Raw genomic sequence first — 26935 nt, 5'->3', positions numbered from 1 at the left:
CTGAGCAGTCTGTGATGACCCAGAGAGGAAAAATTCTGACTTGAACTATGGCAACAAAACACCACACAGTGGAACAACCATCGATGCTCCTGTTCGCTGTACATGCTGACTGGGCTGCTTCTGTTCTCCTCACACAGACACGCCTGCATGAACATAACAAAACACTGTCATATTTTGCTGACATGATGAACTCGTTTCATTTCCTTTGTCATTTCCTAATTTTGAAGGTTTGGTCACGTCATGAAACTAAAAAAAGATGACATATAATTAAGGACTGACTTTCATGCCAACAATCAAACATCTTCCTCATTGTGATGGCACGGGGGGCTTTTGATGACACTCTCCTGGTTCAATGTCCTGTACTGTACTGTTTGTTAAAGCACTGTAAAACTCTGGACCGACATGCTGGTCCTGTGTGTGTGTCAAATCTGTGTCACACTAATTGACAATATATATCAGATGAAACTTCATCACTAAGCCAGAAAGACTGCAGATGATATGAGTCATTACCGACTAATATAGGTTTTTCCACTTGGTAACCACAAAGGAAGGCAGCTCTAGATCATTGTCAGTATAACTATCATAGATGCCACTAAGTAGAAGGTTAATAATATGTCTGTAGGCTTGGTTGTGAATAACTTGTATATATGCAAAGGTTGTGTCACTGTAAAATTATTATTATGAATTTGACAATAAAGTGTTCTGTCTCCCTATGATTATTACTGTCACAGATTGTTATTAAACAGCAGTTTCTCTTTTTTGTTTTTAGCTGGATACAGTTTAAATTTGATGATAGCCGGATTGCTGTCTGTGTTGGACATGTAAATAAACAAAACCAGCACAAAAAAAATGTTCACAACAACATGCTCAAGTTAAAACACAATCAACTGAAAGCAGGGAAACTAAAAAAATGGACTTAATGAGTCTATGTTCACTGTAACATCCTTTCCCTATATTAATTCTGAGAAATGAGATTTGAAGCTGTTAAAAATGAGCTAGAGCTCTTCCATTTCAGCTGCTTTGTGTCAATGATCACTTTGACTTCAAGAATACATTCAGTTGTGTATTGTGCAACTGTGTGTGGGGTAAGGGGAGTGGATATAAAGGACCCAAACGCTGCTCCATAACTTCCCGTTTTCAGTGAGAGTGTAGCATCAACAGGATCAGGGTAAGATCAAATAGTTCCATTTTTATTTTACATTGGTTTATTCAGTTCAATTACATATAATGCTTTATGTTGTAAATAAGCAGCCAATGTAATGTTTGATTTTTGCTTAATGATCAATAATCACAATAGTCTTCATCTTTCAGGAGCCATGGATTACGATGGTTACGACGACTATAACGCAACAGGTATAGACTATACTAATATCACAATACCTGACATCCTACTGGGTCTGACCCCGCCAATCCAGCCAGTCCAGATAGTGGCTCTGGTCCTCTACGGCCTGGTGGTCCTGCTCGGTGTCCCGGGGAACGCGCTGGTGGTGGTTGTGACTGGGTTCTGCATGCCTCGCTCTGTCACGTCCCTCTGGTTCCTCAACCTGGCGCTGGCTGATCTTCTGTGCTGCCTCTCCCTCCCTCTGCTTATGGTCCCTCTGGCCCATGACGACCACTGGCACTTCGGCCCGCTGGCCTGCACGCTGGTCAAAGGCCTGTTTTACCTGGTGATGTACTGCAGCGTCCTGCAGCTGGTTCTGATCAGCGCGGACCGCTTGATGCTGGTCAACAGACCAGTGTGGTGTCAGAACAACAGGCGACCCAGACAGGCCGCCTATGGGTGCGTGGCTGTGTGGTGCCTGGCCCTGTTAGGCAGCCTCCCGCAGTTTTTCTACGCCCAGGAGATCGAGGCAGGTGCGGACAAGCGAGAGTGCCTGCTGGCGTACTCTGCTGTGAGTGTGTGGCCCGTCACTGCCTTCCGCTTCCTGATGGGATTCATCCTGCCTTTCCTGATCATCCTCACCTGTCACCTGATAGTATACCTCAACACGCGCAGCGGGATGTCACGGAGTCGGCCCCGTTCCAAGCGCACGCTGAGGATCATCCTCGCCGTGGTGCTCAGCTTCTTCTTGTGCTGGCTCCCTCTGCACATAATGGACTTTCTGATATTGAAGACCCCCCGAAGTTCCCCTCACAGCCCCAACGTTTACATGGCGCACGTTTTAGCCCTCTGCCTGGCATATTTCAACAGCTGCCTCAACCCTCTGCTCTACGTGTGCATGGGCCGGGGCTTTAAGGACAGCATGAGCCGCTCCCTGCGCAGCATCCTGCACTTTGCCACCGAGGACCCGACTCACAAGGCAAGCATCTCCAACACAGACACCAAGAGCTCCAGCTGTGGAAAGGACATAACAAAGGTCTGATGGCGCGGAGCCGCCGAGCAGCGACACTGGGATGTGAGAGGAAAATGCTTGTGTAGCTATAAAGATGAATTTAACCAGCATTGCAAGTCAGGAAACTGTTGCTCAATCTGCAGCGTTTCTACATGCACCCAGAGCCTGGGCACTTCTGTTTTCTCCTCTCTCACATATGTAATCTCACACGACAAGGGTTTATTTTTCTTCATGTATTTTTAAAAATATATTTGTTTGTAGGTACTGCATATAGTTTAGTTTTTATGACTATGAGATTCACTTGTTCACCGATTCTTCTCACCAGCCACAAGGGGGCGACACAATCTAAATCTCTGCTGCATAAAGGCTCAAAGATGAGACTTTTTGAGAAGTATTAAATAAGAGACATGAGTTTTTTGTATGGTTGTAGGATTGTGATGCAATTCAGACAAATGTCATGTATATATGTGTGTTTAAGCAGTGTCATTTTTTGTACGTTTATCCAGATAAACATAATATGAAGCAAAAGAAACAAAAAATGATTAAATACAAAAATTGAGAGAAATTCTGTCTTTATTTACAAACTACATTCATTCCAAACAAGGCCACATGATGGTATCTACAAAAACATCCCTATATACACTGAATTTCAATGAATCTGTGCACTTTAACACACTGTACATGCATGCATGAGTGTACTCTGGTCCCTTGGTATGGCACAAAAACCCATCCCTGACTCACAGATGTGCGGTTATTCACGCTCACTAGTCCTGAAAGCAGCAGCCTGCAGAGCAGAGGTAGCGGACGGTGCACAAATTCCAAGATAAGACATGCATTTCTTCTCTTCTCAGAGGGTCACAATCAGCCCATGTAATTATGAGACTGTAGAAAAACTCACCCCAGCAGAAACGGCAGAATTTTCTGGTGGATGTTCTGTCATCACACAGTTAGCGCTCTGTGTTATGGGCTTCGGAATGATGTTTCCTGGAAAGAACCATGAGATAACTGACCGGTGTATTTTCAGTCGATTAGGCCGCTTTGTCATGCATAAATGGATGATAACTGAATAATTAATTTCCTGGAGAATTTGTTAGCATTTATGTAAAAAACAAAGATTCACTGATTCAACTCTCAGACTTGTATTTGCACACACACACACACACACACACTGGGTATTAATTAACCATAAGCCTGTGATTAATTAACTAAAAGGCCAACAGACATTAAGAAAAAAAACTGGCAGCCTATCCAGTCACTTAGCTTTGACACGGTCCATGTCAACGCAGCGTAACTTAGCATCAATTATCATCCATTAGAGCCGGATGTTGTCTATTAGTCTGATGGTTGTCAGTGAAATGATGAATTTAAGCAGACTGTACTGATGAAAGACTTCTAGCTAGATCTTTAATCATGCATCTCATAAGAACATAGTGTAGTCAGAGGTAGGAACATATTGACAGGATGTGTTCTGACACCACAGTACTGAGGGTGGGGTTTGACTGTTCACTCACACAGTAGTCATGACTTTCAGGGACCCTGAGCGGAATCTGAGGATCTTCTTTTTGAGCGCATGGGAAGCTTTAATCTTGACAAAGGCTTTTGGCTGAGACGTGGCACTGGCTGTGGCCTGTGGTGAAGGAGAGGATGAGGAGGAGGTAGAAGCAAGGCGGGGGGGCAGCTGCTGAGGCCACACTAGCCCCCCACTCTCGTCTGAGTCACTGGACAGCGAGCTGGAGGCTGGGGAATACACCTCACTCATGCTGGACTCAGACTCCCCAGGGGGGGCGGCAGCAGAATAGGCCTCCTCTCCCTGGCAGAGAGGTGCCCTCTCCTGAAGGTCTTGGTGCCAGCGCTGGGTGTGCTGCTGTTGGTGGTAGTTCTTGGGTTGGGAACAAGAATGAACGTGGCGAGGTTTCCGAGGTGGCCGTCTATGCGTCTGCCCTGCCTGGGTCTCCCCCTCATCCTGGCTGAGCTCCAGGTTGGAACACCAGCGCCGGGTGCCGTTGTGGCTGTTGTTGCCCACCTGTGGTCCAGTGACCTGGTGTTTGCTCTGAGCAGGATCCCCTCTGCCTTGGTGTCTCTCAGTGGTGCTGTATCTCCGCTCAGGGAGCACTCGCTGCCCCAGCAGGCTGTTTTCAGACTGGGATCGATTGGTTTTACTGCTTGATTTCTTGGATTTCTGTCGCTCATTGTGACTTTTCTTTGATGTTCTGGACTTGGAGTTGCTCTGGTCAGGAGAGGTGACAGAGGTGAGAGGCTTCGGCTGCTCTGGATTGTAGTGTCTCGGGGAGCACACAGGGGCATGACAGACTTGTCCAGGGATATACTGAGCACTTACTAAGTTGTGCATTCGATGAACAGGGGGTTGTGGATGTAGATAATGCTGGGGGGATGGGGGTTCACAATACAGGTCAAGAGCTCCAGCACCACAGTTAGGGTCCAAGGAGGGCAGAGGTGATGGTAGCCTCCCAGCCAGGGAGTGTAGCCGGGACTGGGGGTAGGGCAGAGCCAAATAACAGTCTTCCTCCAAAGATGGGGCCTCACCTCCACAAGCCTCCCTCTCCAGCAGGTCGCAACCCCATCCCTGGGTCTGAGGGTTTGCTGAGAGGTCAACATGGGGCTGAGGGTGGGGGTCAGGAAGGCGTTGCTCTGTGGTCAGGGGAGTTCTCCTGTGCAGGGAGCTGTGTCCAGAGGCGCTGCAGAACAAGGGGTCAGGGTTCAGGGTGGTGCGGGGCTGACATGGTCGTGGTGGGGGGGTATGTCGCTGGATGAGACTTAGGATGTAACCCTCCACCTTCAGAGCCTGCTGGTAGTCCTCCTCAGTGACCTGTTCCTCTAAAAGTTGCTGTTGCCAGGCATGGTTGGCTCCGTTGGGGTCCCACTGCCAGGAGTCCACTGCTGTGCCCTCCTCGGCGATGCCCTCCAGAGGTGGGTAGGGAACAGAGAAGGAGCGCGGCAGGGTGGTGCATAGAACTGGCACTTCAAATTCCCCATTCAGTGCAAGGGGGTCTCCTAATGACAGAAAGCAGCAGAAAGCAGAAGAGATTCAGTGGCATAATAAAAACACTAGGCACTCTTTTGTAGACGATTATATACACAAGTGCTATTTCTGAGGATGCACATGCAGAGCTGCACCTCAGTCTTTCCACATTTGTTAGTTTTTTCTTACCCACAGACTTCGGCCTCTCATTGGAGTAAGTCCAGGAGACAGCCTCTGCAGACTCAGCAGAGCAACATTTTCCCTTCGGTGACTGACCCTCACTTGACTCATAGAAACCTATAGGACAAGGTGCAATTAGTGTGGCAGAAGAGATGTCCATCTCATTTATTATGGCTCACTCATGGCTCCAGTTGTCTAAAAATATGCTGCAATAAGCCTCTCACTGCATTTCACATGTAGGACAGAAAACAAAAGTACAAGCAACTGGAGCATGAATGAACAACAGGAGCAGAAATTAGAAACTCATTGTATGTAGATTTAAAATGCAAAGAGGCAACATTGCTCACTGCCTTTACTAAAAGAAATGGAATTACAAAAAACTTTGCAAAAACTTAATTACATGCCTGACAGAGCGGTGATGATAGAAAAGGTTTAAAACTGTGCAAGTACCAGAACTGGGCCGACTGTCGCCGGTGTCTCCTTGGGCTCCATCGCAGCATCCATCATTGGCGTCGATCCTCAGCTCCACCACCTGCTGTTCCAGCGCCTGCATGAGGCCCCATGGGGAACTCTGAAGAGCACTCTGCAAAACAAATGCACACTCTGCTTTCATCTCTGCCTGTATTTGATTGTGCTGTTGAGAAGTCATCTGCGATGTCAACATCAAAGTGAAACAGTCCTCACACTGAAATGACAAAAATGAGAGAGAGCGCAGCTGCAAATCCTTCACTGTGTGTTTCTCCAGCTGTTCTCAGTTTGAATGGCACTTAGACACTCATCAGTCACTTGTTGAGACTGAACACAATCATCATTAGCGTGTCTTCCACCTGAGAAAGCTGATGAGTTGACAAAATAGTCATGGTATAAATAATATGAACAAACAACTTTCTACACCACAACAAGGGTAAAAATGGGCAAACACAAAACGTCAAGCGCACAACTCACAAAGGTGATTTGTACTGACTAGTTATAAAAATAAAAACGTGGCCATCGCAGGTCATCGCTGTGCATTACTGACATGCATCCGTGCACAGCATCCATATCTGTCACTGGGCTCACAAGGGAAGCAGTCAGCTGGAACATGAATAATTCAAGCATCCCTGAAGGGTAGGGGAGTTTTGCTTCATGAGGGTGGAGGAGGCACACACACACACACACACACCGATGAGGCAGTGAAATTGGACATGCTATTTCAGTCAGCTTGCCAATTTTCTCGGTCTCATGTTGCTGCCATCATCTGACGCACAACATCTGCAGATACATGCATGGAAGCTGCGCGGGTTAACACGTACACACACAAACAGCACTTCGGTCTGTGGTATATTGCTGACACTCAAGGCTCATTAAGAGACTTCATTACCAGAAGATTGAGCATGTCCTCATCACGGGGTGACAGTTTTTATATTACGGACCTACTAGGATGGAGAGCCTGTCAGACCACAGACACTGTGGTCTGACACTGCACTTCCTCAGGACTGTCTCTGAACCAATTAAACTCTGCCAATAGAAAGTTACACAGACACAGCAAGTTATAGAAAGCCTTTTCATCTGAATGATCTACAGCTTCTGTCCAGATTACCATGACATTTTTACAGACGCTCATGGTGGCTGGAAGACAAAGACCCTGTTCACACATCTGGCACTGAGACGACAGTGTGGCACAAAGCTGCAAAATAACATGGAAGACAAGAGAAGCGCACCGCTGCCTGTTATTTTCTATGATGATTCACTATTGTGTTAAAAATGCACCAAACTACTAACATATTATTTTAGGGGAGCTGTGGCTACAGATAGAACAACCTGGGAGCAAGGCAGGGAATTGTCTATTCAAAAACAAAAAACTATGCATTTGTGCATTTTAATTTACAATAATTTAATTTACCTACAACTTTAAATTGATTTGATAGAAAATAAATCCAAACATGCCACTCCCATCGGGTTTATGTACATAAAACTGCCCGCCACAGCTCAGTGATGGTTTGGTCAGTGCTTCTTTGTTCTGTAGACTAACGTGGCCAAATACTGCAAATACTGTTGAGAGCCAATTGATCGAAGCTATGCCTCACACACAACCTCCTAACCCCAAACACTGTCACGTCTTTTGTCTCGACATAGTATTGTTACTCGACACTGCTTATTGTCATACTATAAACAAAGCATTAGCGTCATTACATCAATATTGTTTTGTGGGGCAGAAATGAGGGTGGGGGCTTTTGTTTTAGCTGCTAGCATGGGCTAAAGAAGCCGCTGGGAGGAGGGGAACCTATTGGAAATCAATAAATCAAAGGTTGAGATTCACACAATTGATTGCTTGCCAGCTCTTTGTGGACTCACAAAGCCACACTGCGGACACCTCAGTGCTGGTTATTAAATTATAACCCGGCAGAAAGCAAACAAATCTGAGCAGATGAACGCATTCGCTCTGCGGGCTGGTCTGTTTTTACTGGTGTCTCACTGCTTTCCTGACACTGTGCACTGTATCATTGCTGTTTTACTGCATCATATGCCCTGGGCCGGTGGGGGGATGGGGGAGACAGAGGACACGGTGCAGCCAGCCATTAAGCTGTTACACAGAAGGTGTACAACACATCAGGACCAGCTGTTTTTTCAGTGAAACAGACTGACCAGCAGGTGAATCCAGGTAAGAGATATATGGCTGAGAACTCCTAGTCCACCTGTTATAGCCTTTTTAGGCACTTCAGAGAGGATGTGATTATGGGAGGCCATAAAACCAGGTACGTTTGGGGTCGGCATGTGAGGTCATGTTGTAATTCTGTCGCACAAACAAATGTGAAGATTTCTGATGATTTCTAATGTTGCCACAATATAGAAACCTAAAGAGAACACACAAGGCGTACAGCTGCACTGCTGGACCTCCTATAATTAAAGCGATGTTGTGACTGGATGCACACAGAGCAGACTGTGGGAGGCCGGAAACGCACACACACTCACAGTCACCCTGCCCCCATCCTACTGCTTGATCTATTATTTCTTCTAGGACATGAACACATTTTAATGACTTATATATGACATTATAATAATAATATTTTACTTTAAAAGAGGAAACTGACGCAGACACACACTCTGTGTTTATAAAGTGAATGGCATTCATCAGTCTGACTCTGTCCTATGTGCACAGTGGCTTGTAGGCTCAGCAGCAGGCTGCAAAAAGGGTCCCTAAAGAGAGACATGCTGATTGGAGCCCATCCGAGCCCACAAGTAGCTCTGCCGGAAAAAACCAAAAGAAGACTTTCATTTGTGCTGCAGAGCAAAAAAGGAGGAAACCATCCAGTGATCCATGCAGGTCACTGCTGAGCCGTCTAACAGCTCTGTACTCTCACTAATGATGTCTTAACACAAGGACACACACAAACTGAAGGATGAGGAGCCAGGCGTTCAGAAAAGACACAAAACTAAAGCACAAACCACACGCACCTCATCCAAAGGCAATCTATGATCTTCAGAGAAGATTCAATTGTTTCACTCTAAAGGACAAATGCACGCATGTCACACACTTATACACAATTCATACATTCTCCTCCACTCTCTCCAAACACACACAGCAGGGTGGCTAGGAGGGAGGTCAGAGCTTCATGCTTTCCCAGCTGCTGTCTGGCGTCCCACAGCTGTCAACACCTTTAACACGCACGCACACATGGACGCGCGCGCGCACACACGGTACATCCAGGAGAAAAGGCCTCTCTGTCTGCCAGGGGTCACACTCATGTACATGCCCGCGCGCACACACACGCGCCCGGGTGGTCTCATGGGTCAGTTGTTTCTGTGTCACACCGTGAACTTTACGTTTTTGGAGACTACGTGAAGAAGATGAGATTGGGGATTTGGCCGGGACGCAGATGGTGACCTGATATTATGAAGACTCAATTAGAGTCCTGTCAGGCAACAAAAACTGCTCTCTGAGGAATTTCCGTGTAATTACTCACATGCTCGGATAAGCACAACAATCAATAAACATCGATCAGAAGACGCAAAAAATGAAACTGGAAATGATGCAGTTCTGCAAAAAAAGGGGGTGGATGGGTGGGTGGGGGTGTCACTCCTTCACTGGCCTTGGAAACGTCTGTTTCCCGTCACTGTGTTGATGTGGTGACAGCTCCCCCAGCTCCAGGGAATATGAATTTAAAGACCTCAGTGCGCGCGCGTGGCACAAGATGTACACCACGTGACACGTGTGTTACCGCGAGGCACGTCTTATAATAAAAGAACTCTTTTTCGACAGGATGACAAACTCTATGTGTGTGAGGCACTGCGCCAATGATGCTGCGCACAAGGCCACCTATGTGCGTCTGATCCTCTCACTGAGGCCTCGATCATTAGTATTCTGCTCCATATGCGCCTATTGTTAGGGGAGGGGTGGGGTGGTGGGGGTGTGAAGAGGAGGCGGCTGATTTAATTTCTTTTTCACCCTCTTTAATAAAGGCTTCCTATTGTGGCAATGTTAGGACAGCGTGCAGGCTGCGAAACAGAAACAAACCTAACCCAACACAACACAACACAGAGACAACAGGACAACAGCATATATCTACAGTGACTGTTTGTTCAGTGGCGCGTAAAACTTGCTGTTGTTAGGCTGAAACTTTTATTTGCCCACACAGATTAACCCAGATTTTAATTCTCCTGTTAATCCTCCCATCAACATCTTTGTGCAACTTTGCTTTACGCGTGAATCTCATAAATTATAGGGAGGATAATTACGACATGACAATGTTATCCTTAACAGTAACACCCAAGCTGGAGGAGTAACTCAAGCTTTTATGATGAGAGGAAAGCACAAATGAGAGCTTGTTAAGTAGTAAAACCTACAAAAGTCTATGACGAGGGAACAATGGGCCATTAAATAGTCAGTCTGTGCCACAAACGGCGGGTGCTCCACCCCCTGATTTCGTTACCCACAGTCACAGTCATAAATCTCAGGCTAAAGCTCAGGCACGCATTACACCCTTTCAAACAGAGACACTATTAATCAAGTAGAGTAACTTTTTTTGCAGCTAGAGGTCACATCAGCACAAAAAAGGCGCAGCCCAAAACCAAAAGTCCGTCCAACGGTCAAAGCAGATGACAATGAGGACGCACAGTGGGGTTTATATATTCAAAACTTTGTAGGACTGCCAGCGGTGGAGTGGGCTTTCATCAGTGAGCGGGTAACAAAAGCAGAGTAGCTGAAATCCAAACATACGCCCAACATAAACTTCTTACCAGCTGACGTCTCAGTGTCAAGTTTTCCTGTCCCCAGCTGCTGAAACACGCCTGCCCTCCTCTGGAGCCGTCCTGGGCCAGGGGGTCTCCCAGAGCCAGCGCTCCCAGCACCAGGCTCTCCTGCCTCTGCCTGCGGAGCTCCAGCTCACATAGTCCGGTCAGACTCGCCTCCAGGCGCTCCTTAGTCCGACTGCGCTCCACAGTCACCGGAAACGAAAACGCACGGTGCATCCCCCTAAAAATCCCGGGACTAGGAGCAAATGAAAGCTTAATTGTTTTCTTTATATTCTCCACTTAATGTTCTCAAATCTTCCCAGATTTACGAGGCCAGGCGCAGCTTAGGGACCATGCTGCATCCCATTCCTTGAGACAGCGCGGTTGCCTTGGAGCAGCATGGTTTCCCAGACCTCTCTATGCGATATACATTTTCTATTTCGCAGCTGTCAAATACAGGCACGGAGCTCCTCCTTCTGCGAAGCTGCCACGGCGAGAAAGTGGGGACTCATCCGCCCCTTTGTAAACCCGATCTCAGCCTTCATTGGACATGAGAGGCTGGTGGGGTGCTGCGCGTAACGACGTCTGTCCCATCCCCCTTGATTCATTACAGTGACGCGTCGACCTCACCCATCTCCCCTTCTTGGCCTGCATGGGACTAATGGACTACTTGAAGAGGACGGTTATTTCTGGGAGTAGCTGCAGTAAAACTGTGTGTTTATTATCCTGAAAGATTTAAAGAGAGAGCAGATAACAACAAAGAGACAGAAACACTGAAGAAAAGCTGTAGAAACAAGTCGACAGAATACACTGATGTCACTGTAACCACACAGGAATCCAGCTGTATAGATCTGCATCTAAAATAAAAACTGTATCCCATCCTCTGTTGTGCTGCGTGGCTCAGTGTGTGTGTGTTATTTTTTTCTCATGTTTACACTGTAAAAAAATGAATAAATATTTTTCAGAATTAAAACAGAGACAGAAGTTGCCTTAATTTTGATAGGCTGACTGTGTGTTGTTGTTTCAAGGTTTCTCTCATCTTCTGCACTCTAAACAGCATCACCTGTTCTCACACTGTCAGTGGTAATTAATGGGCAATTTATGTAATTAAAGTGAGACAAAAGGCAGCCATCCTGTGGGCTCTGACTGCTTCACGAAGCTTGTAAAACTCCTAAAATAACATAGCTTTCAATACAGTGTATTAATATTTGAAAGTCTGTTTCAAAGCACAGCGACAGATAAATATTTCATCCTCCTGCACTCTTCCTCTGTGAAGTCTCCTGATGTCACACACACACACACACACACACACACACACACTGCCTCTTTAAGAGCAACAACTCTACTTCCTGTTAGTAGAGTCTGGGGTTCAATTAGAGTATGTCTTGGTATTCTAGGTATTTGGTGTTGCAGCTATTTTTATGTGGCTTCAAAAACAAGTGACCACTCCAAACACAGCAGCGCTGTTTGTTTAGTATTTTTTTTTATTCATACTTCCAATCTCTACTTCACATGAATCAGAAAGCCACTTTTATCTTCAGTCTCTATGAGGCAAAGTCACCGGCAAGTCAAAGCCTACGCGCAGCGCAGGTTGGATTCTTTTGTCAGTGTGTGTGTGTTTGTATGTGTGTGTGTATATATGCGTGTGTGTTTGTGTGTGTGTGCACACTGCAGATATAGTACACAACATATACTTACAGTATATTTATCTCATGTATAAATTTCACTAAAAGTCTAGAGATCAAAACATTTTCTAAAAAAAAAAGAAAAGAAAAAAAAAAGAACAAACATACAGTAGAATTCTTTTTGAACAGAACTACACCAGTACATATTTTATCAAGACACACTTGAAGAAGAGCATTTGCTATGAGTTTGATCAGTGGTCGTTGTCAGGAGGTCGTGTTGGGATGCGTGCATTATAACCAAGGCTGTTAGTTAGTTAGTTATTCTGGACTTGCATGGGTGGCAGCGCTGTCTCATCAGCTGCCAGTATATACAGTCAATGAATCACACAATCTGTTAGTAGTCAGTGACAAAAAAAAATGGCGGCATCCAAAACTCTCGGCTCGCCTTGGTTTTCACAGCTGTGCATCGATAGCAACCCTACAATCGTTCGAGTGACAAAGGTTAACCATGTGAGTGCCGCGACAGAAAAGAAAAACAACAAACAGGTGAAATAGTGTATCTTGCAAATGGTTTAAGTGGCAATCTCAAAGACCTTGGCTTTGTCATCTTTGGCGGCACCTATGGTGATACTTGCAGGTGAGTCAAATGGCGCTTAGGCCACGCCTCCATTACAGTAACATCATAGCTGTGTTCTCTTTGTTTGTTCAGCCATTTTGTTTTTGTTTGCAACTCTAGCACACAAAAATATGGTAGTGATTGTAGTGCTAGCCCGCCCTATCCGAGTCTTAGGTTTGGAATATGTGCGGCATAAAAATGTTGTCATTTGGGTATCGATCAATTTATAAATACCTGCACAACCACGGTGAGGTCCTCACAATTACTAGTAATCTAACCAATAGCATTAGTCAGCAATAATGAATTGGTAGGCATTTTTATATGAATGAAAATCTTTGAGACTGCCACATAATGAGAACAAAGAGAAACAGAGTTCTGAGTAAAAGTGAATGTGCATAAGTGTGGAGGTTTCTTAAGTCACTCAGGTCTTCTGTGAGAGCTGTGTGAATGTGTAATTTGGGGCGTATGTGTGTTTTACAGATGACCAATGCCAAAATCAGTTGTTCATTATGAACGGTTTCACTCAGCAGTAATAAGTATAAAGTCAGCGTCAGAGCAACCATCTCAGTCAAGCATTTACCAAGTCTCCTTCAAGTCATTTTCAAGCACAAAAATAGAGAAATAAATCCATTTAATCCCATTAAAAACAAACTCTTAAAGCATTTCAATCATTTCTTCATATCATATGAAATTCCTGCACCGTCATATACATGAAGCATCACTATAATCTTTCAAAGTCATCACGATGGTGAGAGTGGTCCCTACAAAACCACTCACATTCAGGTTTTAAGGTTTCTGTGCGTTATCAGTGCCCTCTTTCAATGTAATATCTGCACGCACACACACACACACAGCAGGGATTCAGTCCCGTCTTCAATATGTCAGTCAGTAACATGGCGTGCAGATTCCCCTTTTACAAATCATTCAATCACTCATTTCCTGCCTTGCCCTTAAAAAAATGGACAAGAGCGTGTGTCAGTAAGGAGCCGCTTTGTTTGGGAGGAATCGCCTCGAGTCATATTTGGGTCAAAGTTGCACAGTTTGTGTGCAGCGACAAGATTCAGATCCAACTCTGCTTTGGAAGTTGTAAATCACCAGTGTGGTTCTTAAATGAAAAATAAAAGTATTTCTTCAGCCCTGCATTCTCCATCCAAACTGCTGCCATCTCACTTTCTTTCATTCGTTACCTGAAAAGGCCTTAAAGTGCTTCACCTTCTACTTTTATCACACCAGGAAGTTTTGTTCCCTGTTTTGGAAGTGCTTTAATGTGTGCTGAAGTCTGTCAGCTGTCAGGGGTCTCTGAAGAGATGCTCTATACTGCACCTATTCCAATATATATGTAAATAGTATATATAATACATGACATACATGATAGATACTTCATTTGAAAAAACATGATAAATTTGTGAAAGGTACATTTCTACTTCGTTCTTTTGGTTCAATTTAGTTGCGTAAAGGTAATTCTCATGCTTTCATTGCATTCAAGACAGACACTTGAAATGGGGATCAGGGAAGTATAACTTGGGTTGAAGGTGTTTCGAAAGGACTCGTATTTTGAGAAATGTATTGCTCTCAAACATCCATGCTATGAATGAAGCTAGAGCTAAAATGATAAAGAAACACTGGGCTTTTCTATTTCCCGGTTTCTGCTTAAGTTATGCAAACTAGCGGTAAGCCAGGAAAGGTTCGCCTTACACATTCTTGGTTTTTACACCATATTTGGAGTGTGAGCACAGGAGAACCTGCCTACAACTCCTCTCTCGTTGCTAATAGACACCATGCCATGTTCAATGTTACTGGAAAACAGTAGGGAGCTAGTTTCAGTACAATGAAGGACGGACAGACAAACGTTGGGGAAGAATCGCAGACATTACTGAGCCCACCCTAGCACTGAGCCAAGTGCATTTAGCGGACTTTTGTCTGTTAGAGAATATAAAGACTGGAGCAAACAAGCCGTTGGCTGCTAGCCATAGCTTCATAGATAGCATACAGACATCAAAGTACAAGACAAGAAAGTGCATTTCTCAAAACGTCAAACTTGCTTTTGTCAGCACATTTGGGTCAAACCGCAAATGTGCCGACACAAACGCAAGACTAGCTCACAGAGGGAAGATGAAGGGTTCATCTCCAAAATGTTATATATCCATTTACAAGAGAAAGATCATCCTGCACATTATCCAATCTGTCATCTTCTTCCTGGATGGATTAATAATATACTACGCATGTGTCCAAAGGTGACATCAATTGAAGCGATAACTTATCCTGTAAAAGTGGAAGTAGTACAAACATAATTGTTGTTATTGGATACATCATTTTGGAACAAAACTCTTCGTTTGTAAACTGTAAACTTGGTGGGACTAACGCAAGGCGGCATCCAAATGCATCAGCATTAAAAGAAGGCAGTCTGGCTGCAGGAGCCAGAAAAGAAGAACAGAAAAATCATAAGAAACACACAAGTGTGGAATGGTACAAACTTTCCAGCACACCCGTGTGTGCACACACACGCACACACACTCACTCACACGCGTACGCGAATATAATCGCGCAAATGCAGAATCATACTTGCACACTGGACATGTCACAGACATATCTGGCATGCATTTTTTTCAAGAAGAAAACACTTTTTGTTAGAAATTCTGGTCTAGAGCTCTGATAATTTCTGTATGTACATAAATTAACAATAAATATAGGTAATGTTTATATATTTTGAAATATATATATTAAATAATGAAATATTCTTATATATTTCAAATATATTCATAGAATTCTTTCCAATTTGAAACATTTTTAAAGAGATATAATCACAGTTTAGTAATAAAACATGTAAGAATACAGGTCTCCCTACTGGTCTGGCTGCAGAGTCCCTGTTTCAGAGATTTATCAGCTGTGATCTGGCCTTTAGTTTCACACTAATACATTCGATTTCATTAGCAGGATGAGAAATAATGCAGGTGGGTTACACTGGTCGGGCCCACCCATCCTGTGAATCGTGAAAAGACTGCCTCAATCTTTACAATTCAACTATCTCTACATGGCGGCCTGACAGGGAGCCAGCCCTGACAGGGACCATACAGGCCAGGTTCAAACAAGGCAACAAGGGCTGTGAATCAGTGAAGCTGATCGCCCAGCTACAATACTTTATTACACCTGGAAAGTGAATAAAGGGACGCTGCAGCAAGGACCTTTAGGGGACGGTTGGTTTGGAACAGTCGAGAGAGTGTAAAAAGCCATTAAGACTTGAAAGGACCCCCTCTTCCTTTCACTCCGTCTCTCCTCTTCTCCTGTTCTTCTTTTTTTGACACACACAGACTGGAACTGGACCACATTAACACTGACTGAGGGGAGCTAGGTTGTCTAAATGCATGCAGTAGTTTTCCTTCTTGCACTCTGCTGCTCTCCTGGTTGACATGGCTTACAGTAGGATGCACGTGGAAATAAAGAGAGTAGAAGGAAACGGTTATCCCACAGATGTAGAGAAGGAGCTTGTCCTGCACCTTCCCACAATGCCTCAGTGATGTCAGAGATGCCTCAGTTCCTGTGTGATTCCCTCCTCTGGGGAGGGTTAACTTCTGTGTGCTGGAGACGACTGTTCCCTCACTTTGTTAGTTTGGACCCACTCACCGTTGGTCCCACTCCGCCCCCCCCCCTGTCCTCTCTGCCTGCATACTGGTTCATAAACAAAACAGGTCCTATATTGCACAGCACGCCCTCATGGCCTTATGGTGATGTGTCAGTGATACCGACTTCTCTTCTCCTCAGTCTCAGAGCTGTAGTCCCTTAAACCAATGCCTCGCTGGAGGTTCAATAAAGAGTCTTTCATCTACAGAAGAGAAACAACACCATGATTAGACTAGTCACTGTGTTAATTACTGTGTGATGGGTCACATGAATACATACTTGAACATGAAATCCTGCCTTCAGCTGTTTTTGTCTGAGGTTACTGCTTCAGGCTACCTAGCTGCTATGCTTGAACTGTTACCAATCTATATCTTATACAACATCTATCTTCACAGGTCAACAGAGTCAAGCCTGTGGTTTAATGGGTGTCTGTGTGACTACTGTCACAACTGAGCAGTGTTAAAAAACCTCCTTTTGTGTCTGAGTACCTGGTCTAGCAGCACTACTGATGACTTGATAATCTCCCTCCACTTCTGCAGCTCGGCGTCATGGTAACGCTGCTGCGCCTCCAGGAGCTGGGCCCACTCCATCTGTGTCTGAGGCAGTTTACTGGGAAGCGGGCACACGCACGAAAAAACACGAAAAAACACACACAAACACACACATTAGCAACATCAGGCTGCAGCCAGTCAAGCATGATTTCCATTTTGAGGGACTGCCAACACACAGTTTGTTAAATTGTTTCAGTGTGCCCAGAGCTATTCAGGGGTAATTTTAGAAGCGCTGTGTTTTCCTGTCACACATATCAAGGGCCATATGGATATAGTTTAGTGTGTATGTCTGAGAATGTGTGTGGATGTTTATGTCTGTAAGTGTTCATGAAGACAAATAACTCCAGTACTCAGGTATTATAGTGTCTTTACACTCAATTAACCAATCTCTGTGATTTTGTATTAATAATGGTGTACCTTTCATGAAGCCGCAGACCTTGCCAGGTTGTTAATGACTGTGCAGAGTACTCCAGCATCCAAAGCTTGTAGAACAGCATCATATTGAGGAACACCAGCAGGACCAGGCTAAAGACCAAGGCACAAACAAAGTCATTAACCGAAGCCTCCCTGTCATCCACGATGCCCTTCCTGATTTGTAAATGGAAATTACACTCCTATATCATAATGAGACGCCTTGGTAAACATATGCATCTGCTCCTCATGGCTAATCAGGAAACATATATACCTGAGACAGATCCTAGGGATGGCAATGAAAGAAGAGGAGAAAGGAGTTACACTCAAGAGAACAATGGATGAGAACATGCATCATGTGACTGTCAAATTTCTTGTCGCACCTGAATGGACTGATATGCCGCATCGCTCAATGAATGACGTTTGTGTGTGCGTGTGTGTTGTGATCAGTTACGTACACAAAGCTGATGATGAGCAGCAGTTTGGAGACACTGTACAGGGCAAAGCTTCCAGGCAGGTGATGGTGCTCTGGACTCTGGTGTCTGGTCTGTGTGGAGCCTGCCACTTGTTTGATCCTCTGAATCACTTCCTCATCTGTCGGCGTGGTAACCGGGCTGAGGGCCTCGTCCAGATGTTGGCTGCGCATGTGGGGCAGCGGCCTCTTCTTTCGCCTAACCGTGGAGTTCTTTACTACCTTGGCCTTTGGAGATAGCTGGTGGGACTCCATCAGTATCTCCTCTAGTTTTGACAACTCCAACTCTAAAAGAGAAGACGACACCTGTTACATATTTTTTTACTCACACATCTTAGAATCTGCTGAAACCAGCTGAAAATTCTTTCTGATTTTCTTATAGTAAATACCACTTTAGGTAGGACTACTGGTATATAATATGATCAACTGAAACAACCAACGCTGAAGTTTACCAAGATGGCGGAAGTTCTCTTCAAGCCCACTCCAGAAGTTTTTCTCTATGAAGCCTTTCACCAGACCCCATGGCTGTTTCCTGTAACGCAGCTCTGTTGATACCCTGAGATATGGACAGGAATGCATTTAGCAACAGCTGGGTTATGATCATACAACAATGAATGAATTAATAAATCAAGCCACTTTTTTAAAGTGTATGACTCACCGTAACCGACACTTGTTCTTTGCTACCCTTGTGAGCATGTAGCGGTTGAGAGTGTAGAAGTAATCATGGTAGGGGACGTCATGTGTGATGACCTCTGCATCGATAATGTAACACTCGCTCTCCTGGCTGGCTTTGTATAGAGACTAATAAAACCGATAAAAATATATGTATGAACTCCCTGTTATTTTAAAGATCAAGCACAAATAGTAAGAAATATTTCTGAGTTGACCTTACTTGTGTTTCTGTGACTGTGGCTGTTTTGGGTGCCAGTGGGTTGGACAGAGAGATGGTGTACATGATCTCTCTGCTCTGGTTCCCGCTCTCCTCCTTCTTCCACGGGTGGTAAACCACATCTAAACAGCACAATGGTGAGAGATAATTATGAATTAGTTAACTCTAGAGGAAATCACATGTTTGAATTACCTGAGTCAGACTAAATATACCTGAGAAACATCAGAGGTACTGACCTGAGAAGCGTCTCTGTTCCATGAAGTCGCTCATGAACTGTGACTCTGTGAAGAGGAGGTCGTAGAGCTTGTCCACACTGAACTTGTAGACCTCATTGATGTGTTGCCTGCCATTCAGATCCTCATGGAAGGCCTGGACCTCACCTACTTATCAATGAAACAAAGGTGTAAGCTGAAGAGTAAGTTTAGGTGTCTGAAATGTATGTTTCATGAAGCTACCTTCGTCATGTGTTTCTGAGGAGTCACTGAGCTCAGTGGGGATGTCCTCATTGTCGTTGAAGTCCAGTGACGGTGAGGGAACAGGACCACCAGGCCCGCTGGTCTCCTTCTTCTCCTCCACCATCAGAGGCACAGACAGCAGCTCACCATCTGGAAGGCAGTCTGCATATTCCTCAGCTGGAAGTTCAAACTGGGGAAAAGAACAATATCAACAATCTTGTCAGGCATTGCACTTGATTTAACCCTAGCATGATTCTGACTAAATAAAACACTTACTGTGATGGGTGTGTCATGGTTGCCAGGGCTGGGGAGGGCGCTGTTTGGGACAACTTTCTTATGAATGGGAGGTGGGCTCCCCTCAGGCTTGGCTTCTGCGCTGCTCTTGGACAAGTTGTCGTTGTTTATTTCATTTTCTTCATTGGGAATCTCTTCACTGAACCTGAAGGCACCAGAGAACAATGAATTACTTCAAACTTTATGTGGATGGTTGTGATTTTTATGAACATGTGACCAGTACTTAGACAAATACATTTATGACTGTATCTCTCATTAAGTCTTATATGACATCAATTAAGCCTTTAAAGTCAGTCTTTGCCTTGCCTTTGTCAGTTTGAGCTCACTGATCAGCTCTCTGATCACATATTTCCACTCCTCAGTCAGAGACCAAACAGATTTAGACAATGGCTCTGTATTGATTTTAGCTGGTATAACCTCTGCAGACATGAGGAGAGAATGTAAATGAAGGAAGAAACAGAGCAGGGAGAGAGCTTTAAAGCTTTCAGACTAATGCAGAATCTGCGCAGTTGTATGTTTTGCAGGTAAACCAAGATGTTTAAATCTCTTTAAACTGCAGCATAAATGAGCACAGAGCTGATTTGAGGGGGAGAAAGATGTTAAGTGTGTAAGTGTGCATCTAAATGAATTACTTGAGAGAGCTGGAGCGAGTGTTTGTATGTGATAGAGCATCTGCGTATTACTTGTTGGGCCCACTAATTATTTTCCAATTTGGATAAAGAGGTAATAGACAGAACATGTTTAAACAGGTAGCCATAGCAACTGAAGCCGGAGAATATCCAGACTCACCCCATGGTGTTGAAGTCATCATCAGGGGGGACATAGTCCTCATCATCACTGGTTAGGCCCAGCTCGTTGCCATAGCACTGATGAACAAAGTGCCACAGTTCTTTAGGGCACAAGGGCTGCAAAGGCACACAACAGATCCAAATAAGGACTAGTGCACCCCCCCTGTTTACAGGTGAATATTAGCCAAAAGATGCTCAGATAGGCTCATGTTTGCTTACCTTGTCAAGCAGGGCATTCTGCCACAATCTGAACATCATCATGTACGTCCTGTCTCTGGCTCCAAATGAGGTGAAGAAATGCTGTAAAGAATGGAAACGCAACAATACATTAACACACAAGTAAAATGAAACAAATCGCAGAAGTTACACAAAACATTTTGAGGAGCAGGATTTAAAGATTTTCAGCCTCAGATCACTTTAATTCTTTCAGTTCATATCTGACCAAACATGCCAAACACAGGAATGTGCACCCCCTACTGGTAACATCTCAAACTCTCACAGTGTCTTTATTTAAAAAATGTGATTTTCTCCCTATTTAAAGGAACAGTCACTGTATAATTTACCTTCTCCGTGTCTGTGCAGACCTGGATGGCATTGGGAATGAGGCGGGCAGTCTTCTCTTTTGTCATTGAGCAGATGTCTTTTAGTCGCACTGTCAGCTGCACACACAAATGCACACAATCATATGTTATACACACACACAGGTACATGTATGACCCAGTACTGTCAGTGAGAATCCACAGCACAGTTAGCAGCCATACCAGTGTTTCCCAGCGGAAGATGTTGCTATAGAAACAGATCCAGTTCTCAGAGAGGTAGAGTCGTCCCTGGAGGAGGATGTCCCGTTGAAGTGCACAGGAGTAGTCTGCACCAAAAACACAAAGACACACACAAAGTACAATGAAAAGTTACAGTAAAGAGAAACAACAACAAATGAACTGCACATACACAAGCGGCTAACCTGTGCATGTTTGCACTCCTGTGGTGTGTACATCCTATTTATTAGATGTTAACTCCTACTCACACTATCACAAGTCCAGGTCACACACAGAGGCAGTATTCATGGGATACCTGATAAACTTGTGTCAGAACAAATCAAGTAAACTTGTGACACTGTGGCACAGAGTGCAGTATGTAACTCAAAGTGATGGAAAGTGTCATTTTCAAACTGTAAGTTCCTCTATAATAAGCAGAAGTGAACACACTGTACACACATTTATCATGCCATAATGTTAGGCAATTGAATACTGAATTTTTTTCGTGTCACTTTCCTGTTCTGTCAGAATTAACGATTTTCAGATTACTAACAGGCTGGCAGTCCTCAGATGGCCTCAGTGTGGCCTTTGCATCAACTCACCCACAATGAGTCTCTCTGTGTCTGGGAGCTGCTTGAAGAGTTTCCTAAAGTCCTCATTGCGCTGCTTGTATGTTGGGCTCAGCACCTGCATTGACAGGCAGGGGGGTCAGAAACACCATTCTTCCATATACCCCTCCTAAACCCACGTCAGCATCTTCATGCTCTCTCTCACTCACAAGTGTTGCCGCCAGGTTATTTGTTTCCATGAGCATGTGAGAACACCGTGTTAAAACCACCCACAGGTTTGATCAGGATGTCATGGCATACCATGAATCTCATTCTGTGGGGGATTTTCACAGGCACTGGAAATGGAAGTATAGTGAAGGGCAAGCAAAGGTATGCTGTTATCTGTAAGGCTGCATCATAGCTAAGTGAATTAAAGCGCAGTCCATAAAAAATCAGCCCTGTGCAGATCATTCAATACACATGCTGCCATGAGTCGAGCAGCTAATGTTTACACAATTAGATTTGCATTTTAGCACAACATGTCACTGACAATGAGGCTTTTGTTAAGCGGGACAGAGTAGGTGAAACCATATGTACTGGTTTGATTCACATTTCTTTCAGCTGTGGGAAGAACTTCCTATGATTACAACTTTTTTTCTCTTGTTTGGCCTTAGCAGACTTGATCATCTGCAGAGTGAGCCTGTGATGTATAAAGTCTCCAGAGTAAGAGCTCTCACTGTCTGTGCCAGATGCTTTCCCTCAAACAGGAAAGCTTCAGGAAACAATAGCTGCCAATGCAGAAACAAGAGTTATGGTGAAACAAAAGACAACTATACTCCTTTGTAACTGGGCTAGAGGAAAAGGAACAGCATGCCTGCATAAAATAAACATGGAATTCTGAGAATACAATTTGGGAGAATTACAGGCATCAAGATGACGCCTTCTCTGAAACCCTCCTCCTTGTCCAGAAACAACCAATCACCACCTGCCGACAAGTCACTCGTAGTAACCTGATGATTACTTCAACCAACGGGCCTCTGTGAGCTCAAATACCTCAGACTCATAACCAAAACAGTCCCCCATGTGTTGTTTTCACAGCTCTCCTTGTGGGTTTCTTTTGCTCTCTAATGAAGCTTAACTTACAGCAGGAATGTCCTCCGTGTCCCACTCTGGGTCTTGAAGGTCCGAGGCAGCCCAGCCCCACTCCCAGCCCCATTCCCCTCTTGCAGGACCCTGCAGAAGCCACCCTGCCAATGCTTCATCCAGTTCCAGCATGGCTTCCCACTCTGACATCGTACAGTCCTCATCCAGTTCCATTCTCACTGCTCCAGATCCTGTTTTCTGGCGCCTAGATGGAAGGATTTTTCTCCAAAATGTACCCCAGTGGGCTCCTCTCTGCTGTTGGAGGGCTTGTCAGCAGGTTTGGAAAATAATAGCAGACTGGTGGTGAGTCCAGTGGTTTGGAAGCTGTAGTATCCACCCCCTGTTTTGGTTGCTGCTCCCTTTCAGTGTTGAGCCATGGACAAGGCGCACTCCAACCACATGATCTTTGTCTCGCTCTGTCGTTCTCTGGCTCTCTCTCGCTTCCCTTCACTCACACAGGGAGAGTTATGGCTGTTGCCCTCTAGTAACCCCGGCCAACAAGTCCTTTATTATCATGCCAGTAGCTTTTTCCTTTTTTTCACTGCTTACTCCTCCTCGAGAGTGTGTGAGCAGAGTGTGTGCATGTTGCTGTCCAGGTCTGAGTGCCTTGTAATTACTCAGTTTACAACCCGCAAAGAATGAAGCAAGTTTACTTTTGTGGAGCGAAGGACTAATACAAACAAAGCTGGAAAGCTGAGAGGAAAGTAAACAGGATAGAATAAAAGAAAAAAAATGTCTTCAGTCTGCTGAAGTGTGTGCTGGGGTCTGGGTCCGTCTTGCTGTCTGACAGAGTGATTGAGTTACAGAGAACAGATGTGAGCGTAGCCTCCAGTTACCTCTGCCTGCAAAACAACGCCATCAATCTCGACAGGATCTGCACTGGGTTGCATGCCACACTCTGGACAAACATACTGTAAATATTATTCCTTTGATGTATGCGAAGAATCCAAATGGTTGTGTGGCTCTATGAAGACTTGAAGGCGTCTCACCCTGCCTTGGTATTGAGGTCATTCATCTACTCCTCTTACACACTCACTGTGACGCTTAGCAGCAAAAAAAAAGATGCGCTGCATGCCTTCCCACTATTTTAAACTAAAAATATTTCAGCAGTCAAGTAGGTGGGCACAGTTATGTAGGTCTGACAAAAAATAAAAAGCACCAGTGTTACTACATCCTGAGTTTCATTGACTCAAATGTGTAGCCTACATTTGTGCACTGGATTATAGCCACGAGTCGCACCTTCCCTCCCGGAGGCAGAAAAAACACACCAGTCTTGTAAAAAGATTCTTCAGTCTTGCGGTCTTCAGCTTTTCAAAAAGGCCTTCTATCGCTTTAACATCATGTGGATGAATCTTCGGGGAATTCAGGCTTCATCTCCTTGAAGTCATTTGCGGTGTCAACGCTGACAGCGACCCTTTATTCATGCTCATTCATTTAATTTTCTCCAATAAGTCAAGCAAAGAAAGAAGCTGTTGTGAGAGATGCAGCGTCCAGAGTTCAGGTGACAGTGGAGACTTGGGATGAGGCGTGACTGCAGATACACAGTGTGTATTGATTTGGTTAACTATTAACCTGCTGGACAAACAGTAGGGGATGGAAGAGACTGGTACTGTAAACCAGGGTGGGGTTTCATCTCATAGATAATAAACCCATCTTCTTTTACTGTGGCTGTTTTCCATTTGGTGGAAAGTCAACAGAGGTTTGTGTCATTGTCTCCTGACCTAATGTCACTCATCATGCCGCTCGTTGGGTGTTTTCCCACATGTTGCTAACTTCCTGGAGATTCTGGGTATGGTTACCACAGAAGCATTGCGACATGCCTGTGTGCAAGTGAATGAGCGGGAGCTTTCAGAGAGTTGCTGCGGCGGGGCGGTGACGACTGTGTGCATCTCTTACAGGCTCCGAACTCACATCAGGACAGATGGATTTTTAATCACTGTGCTTTCAGTGCCATGAGAGGGCATCACAGCCATCCAAAGGTGCAGTGACATACCCACCAACGCATTACCCGACATGCAGATACTGTCTCCATTCGATGCATTTCACTGACTGACTGAGCTTTAGTATTGCAATGTAAAGGATATATTCACTATTGTTGAGCTTCCTAAAGTCTGCATTGAATATAATGATCAAAGTTTCTGGTCTCCATATGCTGACTTTTCTTCCCTCTTCCTCTATGTCTTAGGCACTAACCCCAACTGATATAAAATATGTAAATCTTTAAAAACAGGCCAGAGACAAATTTTATAAATTTATTTCAAAGTGAGTCTGTTCTTTTAATGAAATATACAGGCTCTTCTTATGAGTAAAAATCTGAAGTCACAAGCAACAGATAATCCAGATTTGCTTGAAACAGGGCAGCCGGATTGATTCTCTGTTGGTTTTGGTCACACCGCAGAATTACATAACTTAACTGAAGGAAGCATTGTGTAGTTGTTTCCCTGAAGTTAAGAGAATCTACTATCTGATAGCCATCTATGTCATTAGTAAATAAATCATTGTTATCTGTTAGGCAAATAATCTCTAGATAATGAGGTGAATAGAAGAAACATTAAAGCTGTGTGTTAGAGCAGCAGGTCTAGACATTTTGCATCAAGCTTTGTCACAACAAATGTTACCAGTTCCTTCTGATTGTAAAATCCTAAAGCCAAAGGGTCTGTGTTTATCAGCACAGGGAAAAACTAGCCAGGCTGGAGATATACATGCTACATCCTAAAGCTTCATGCTCCATTCCCATGGCTTGTCCAGAAGCTCTTGCGATGATTTGTTGATTTGTTGAGTACAGTGAGGAGCTCAGTGCGGTTGTTACCACCTGTTGCCTACCAGAATTAGAAAGTTTGTGCAATGACCGGCTGGTGAGCACATCTAAGGGATTTGTAAGTTACACATCCTGTGGTGTGTGTGTGTCTTCCTGTTAATGTAATTTTTTAAAAATCAAAACATAATCCTGTAAGTGAATTTTTTTTAACAACAATCACCATGCCTTTGCCATGAGGTGGTAACAACTTTGAGTGAAGTCAATGGAAAGAGAAAACAGGCAGGAGGCATATTAAAATCCCACCAGTCTGAGAAGCAAGAAAGACAGAAAGATACCCAGGGTTGCACAAGAATACAAGTCATGCTTACTCTCAGGATGTGTTGTCTTTCATGCTGGGGAGAGAGGGGGAGAGTGTACACACACGGAATAATAAAAAAGAAAAGAAATAAATGGGACCAATAATGATACTTCAAGGGAAACTGTGGTTTGACACTGTGTGGTGTCAAGTCCAGCATGTGGGACAACTGATGGAAAATAATTGTGGGTGCTTAGTTGCTATATCAAAAGAATTTATGATGGTTTCAGAATTAGTGCTAGCACACCATCTAGTGGTGCAAAACAAATCTGCAACACCCTTTGTTGGGCCTACACTGTGTGAAGTTACACAAAGGTCTATATAAATATACATGTAAACATTAGATCTTGTGTTTAAAGTGCTTCACATTCCCTGTATTGTTCCCGTGCATTAGACAGGCCCACCTGTTGCTCATTTAAGCCCACACTAATCCCTGCAGGGAGGACCAGTAACCCACACTACTCATGAGGTCCTCCAGTAAACGGGGTCAAGGACGACGACCTTTCATTCTCTAAGCAGCACTCCCCACTAAAACAACGCCAGGACACTTCCAGGATTCACACAAATGAAGTGCAAACACACCAACACACACACACAAACCTGAAAGTACACATATATATATGGATATAGTAAATGAAAGTGACTTACGTTGTACCAGCTTTGGCTCTTCTGTGGAAAGAGAAAAACATAGAGAGAAAAAGAAAGATAAATTTAACAGTATGAACCCAAACACTGACATTTTATTTCAAATAAAATGGCTCATCAGAAGAATGGGATTGCTCCACAGGTGCACATTAAATTGGTGTAAAATTACATTGTTATGAATTTAATATTTACACCACAATGTCAACCTCTTGCATTCTAGAAGGTTTCTGGAAATCAGAGTTGGATAACAATAATGTATTTAACTTATTTCACCTCCTTTTGTCAGTTTTGTGAGAGTTATTAGGCTA

The 26935-nt window shown here is 44.2% G+C and overlaps 3 protein-coding genes across 8 annotated transcripts in view; 1 reads left to right on the top strand and 2 right to left on the bottom strand.

Annotated features, from left to right (window-relative positions):
- Window positions 1–1133: 1133 nt before the first annotated feature.
- c5ar1 (complement C5a receptor 1) lies at window positions 1134–2881 on the top strand. The gene is made up of 2 exons (XM_028420459.1): window positions 1134–1168; window positions 1312–2881. Exon 2 carries the CDS (start codon window positions 1317–1319, stop codon window positions 2361–2363), a length of 1047 nt encoding a protein of 348 aa, XP_028276260.1. The 5' UTR covers window positions 1134–1168; window positions 1312–1316; the 3' UTR covers window positions 2364–2881.
- A 72-nt stretch (window positions 2882–2953) lies between these two features.
- On the bottom strand, window positions 2954–11107 carry dact3b (dishevelled-binding antagonist of beta-catenin 3b). The gene is made up of 4 exons (XM_028420458.1): window positions 10711–11107; window positions 5944–6076; window positions 5503–5610; window positions 2954–5345 (listed from the first exon to the last, which is right to left on the bottom strand). Exons 1-4 carry the CDS (start codon window positions 10939–10941, stop codon window positions 3841–3843), a joined length of 1977 nt encoding a protein of 658 aa, XP_028276259.1. The 5' UTR covers window positions 10942–11107; the 3' UTR covers window positions 2954–3840.
- A 1128-nt stretch (window positions 11108–12235) lies between these two features.
- Window positions 12236–26935, bottom strand: part of gramd1bb (GRAM domain containing 1Bb) — a 63622-nt gene continuing 48922 nt past the window's right edge. For 3 of the 6 annotated variants that reach the window (XM_028419266.1, XM_028419262.1, XM_028419264.1), the window contains 17 exons: window positions 26631–26651; window positions 25996–26019; window positions 21781–21865; window positions 21185–21288; window positions 20987–21082; window positions 20643–20723; window positions 20425–20540; window positions 19618–19780; window positions 19342–19531; window positions 19123–19266; window positions 18890–19008; window positions 18656–18798; window positions 18450–18553; window positions 17984–18284; window positions 17532–17639; window positions 17052–17172; window positions 12236–16765 (listed from right to left, as the gene is read on the bottom strand). In XM_028419266.1, coding sequence (XP_028275067.1) covers window positions 16676–16765; window positions 17052–17172; window positions 17532–17639; window positions 17984–18284; window positions 18450–18553; window positions 18656–18798; window positions 18890–19008; window positions 19123–19266; window positions 19342–19531; window positions 19618–19780; window positions 20425–20540; window positions 20643–20723; window positions 20987–21082; window positions 21185–21288; window positions 21781–21865; window positions 25996–26019; window positions 26631–26651 — 2010 coding nt within the window. In that variant the 3' untranslated portion in view covers window positions 12236–16675. Of the gene's footprint in view, window positions 16766–17051; window positions 17173–17531; window positions 17640–17983; window positions 18285–18449; window positions 18554–18655; window positions 18799–18889; window positions 19009–19122; window positions 19267–19341; window positions 19532–19617; window positions 19781–20424; window positions 20541–20642; window positions 20724–20986; window positions 21083–21184; window positions 21289–21780; window positions 21866–22869; window positions 23812–25995; window positions 26020–26630; window positions 26652–26935 lie in introns of those variants that run through there. The other 3 variants (XM_028419265.1, XM_028419267.1, XM_028419263.1) reach the window with 3 other exon arrangements.

The sequence above is a fragment of the Parambassis ranga genome, chromosome 13, assembly GCF_900634625.1.
Source record: "Parambassis ranga chromosome 13, fParRan2.1, whole genome shotgun sequence".
NCBI classification, from domain to species: domain Eukaryota; kingdom Metazoa; phylum Chordata; class Actinopteri; family Ambassidae; genus Parambassis; species Parambassis ranga.
The sequence above is the reverse complement of the archived record's forward strand: the minus strand, read 5'-3'. Positions and strand labels throughout refer to the sequence as shown.

Bases quoted from the DNA above. Each gene is read 5' to 3' on its own strand.
- c5ar1 (XM_028420459.1), top strand. From the start codon at position 1,317: ATGGATTACGATGGTTACGACGACTATAACGCAACAGGTATAGACTAT.
- dact3b (XM_028420458.1), bottom strand. From the start codon at position 10,941: ATGCACCGTGCGTTTTCGTTTCCGGTGACTGTGGAGCGCAGTCGGACT. The intron at 5,611-5,943 runs GTACTTGCACAG...CTTGTCCTATAG, and splicing joins CGACAGTCGGCCCAGTTCTG to GTTTCTATGAGTCAAGTGAG. The intron at 5,346-5,502 runs GTAAGAAAAAAC...TTCTGTCATTAG, and splicing joins TGAGAGGCCGAAGTCTGTGG to GAGACCCCCTTGCACTGAAT.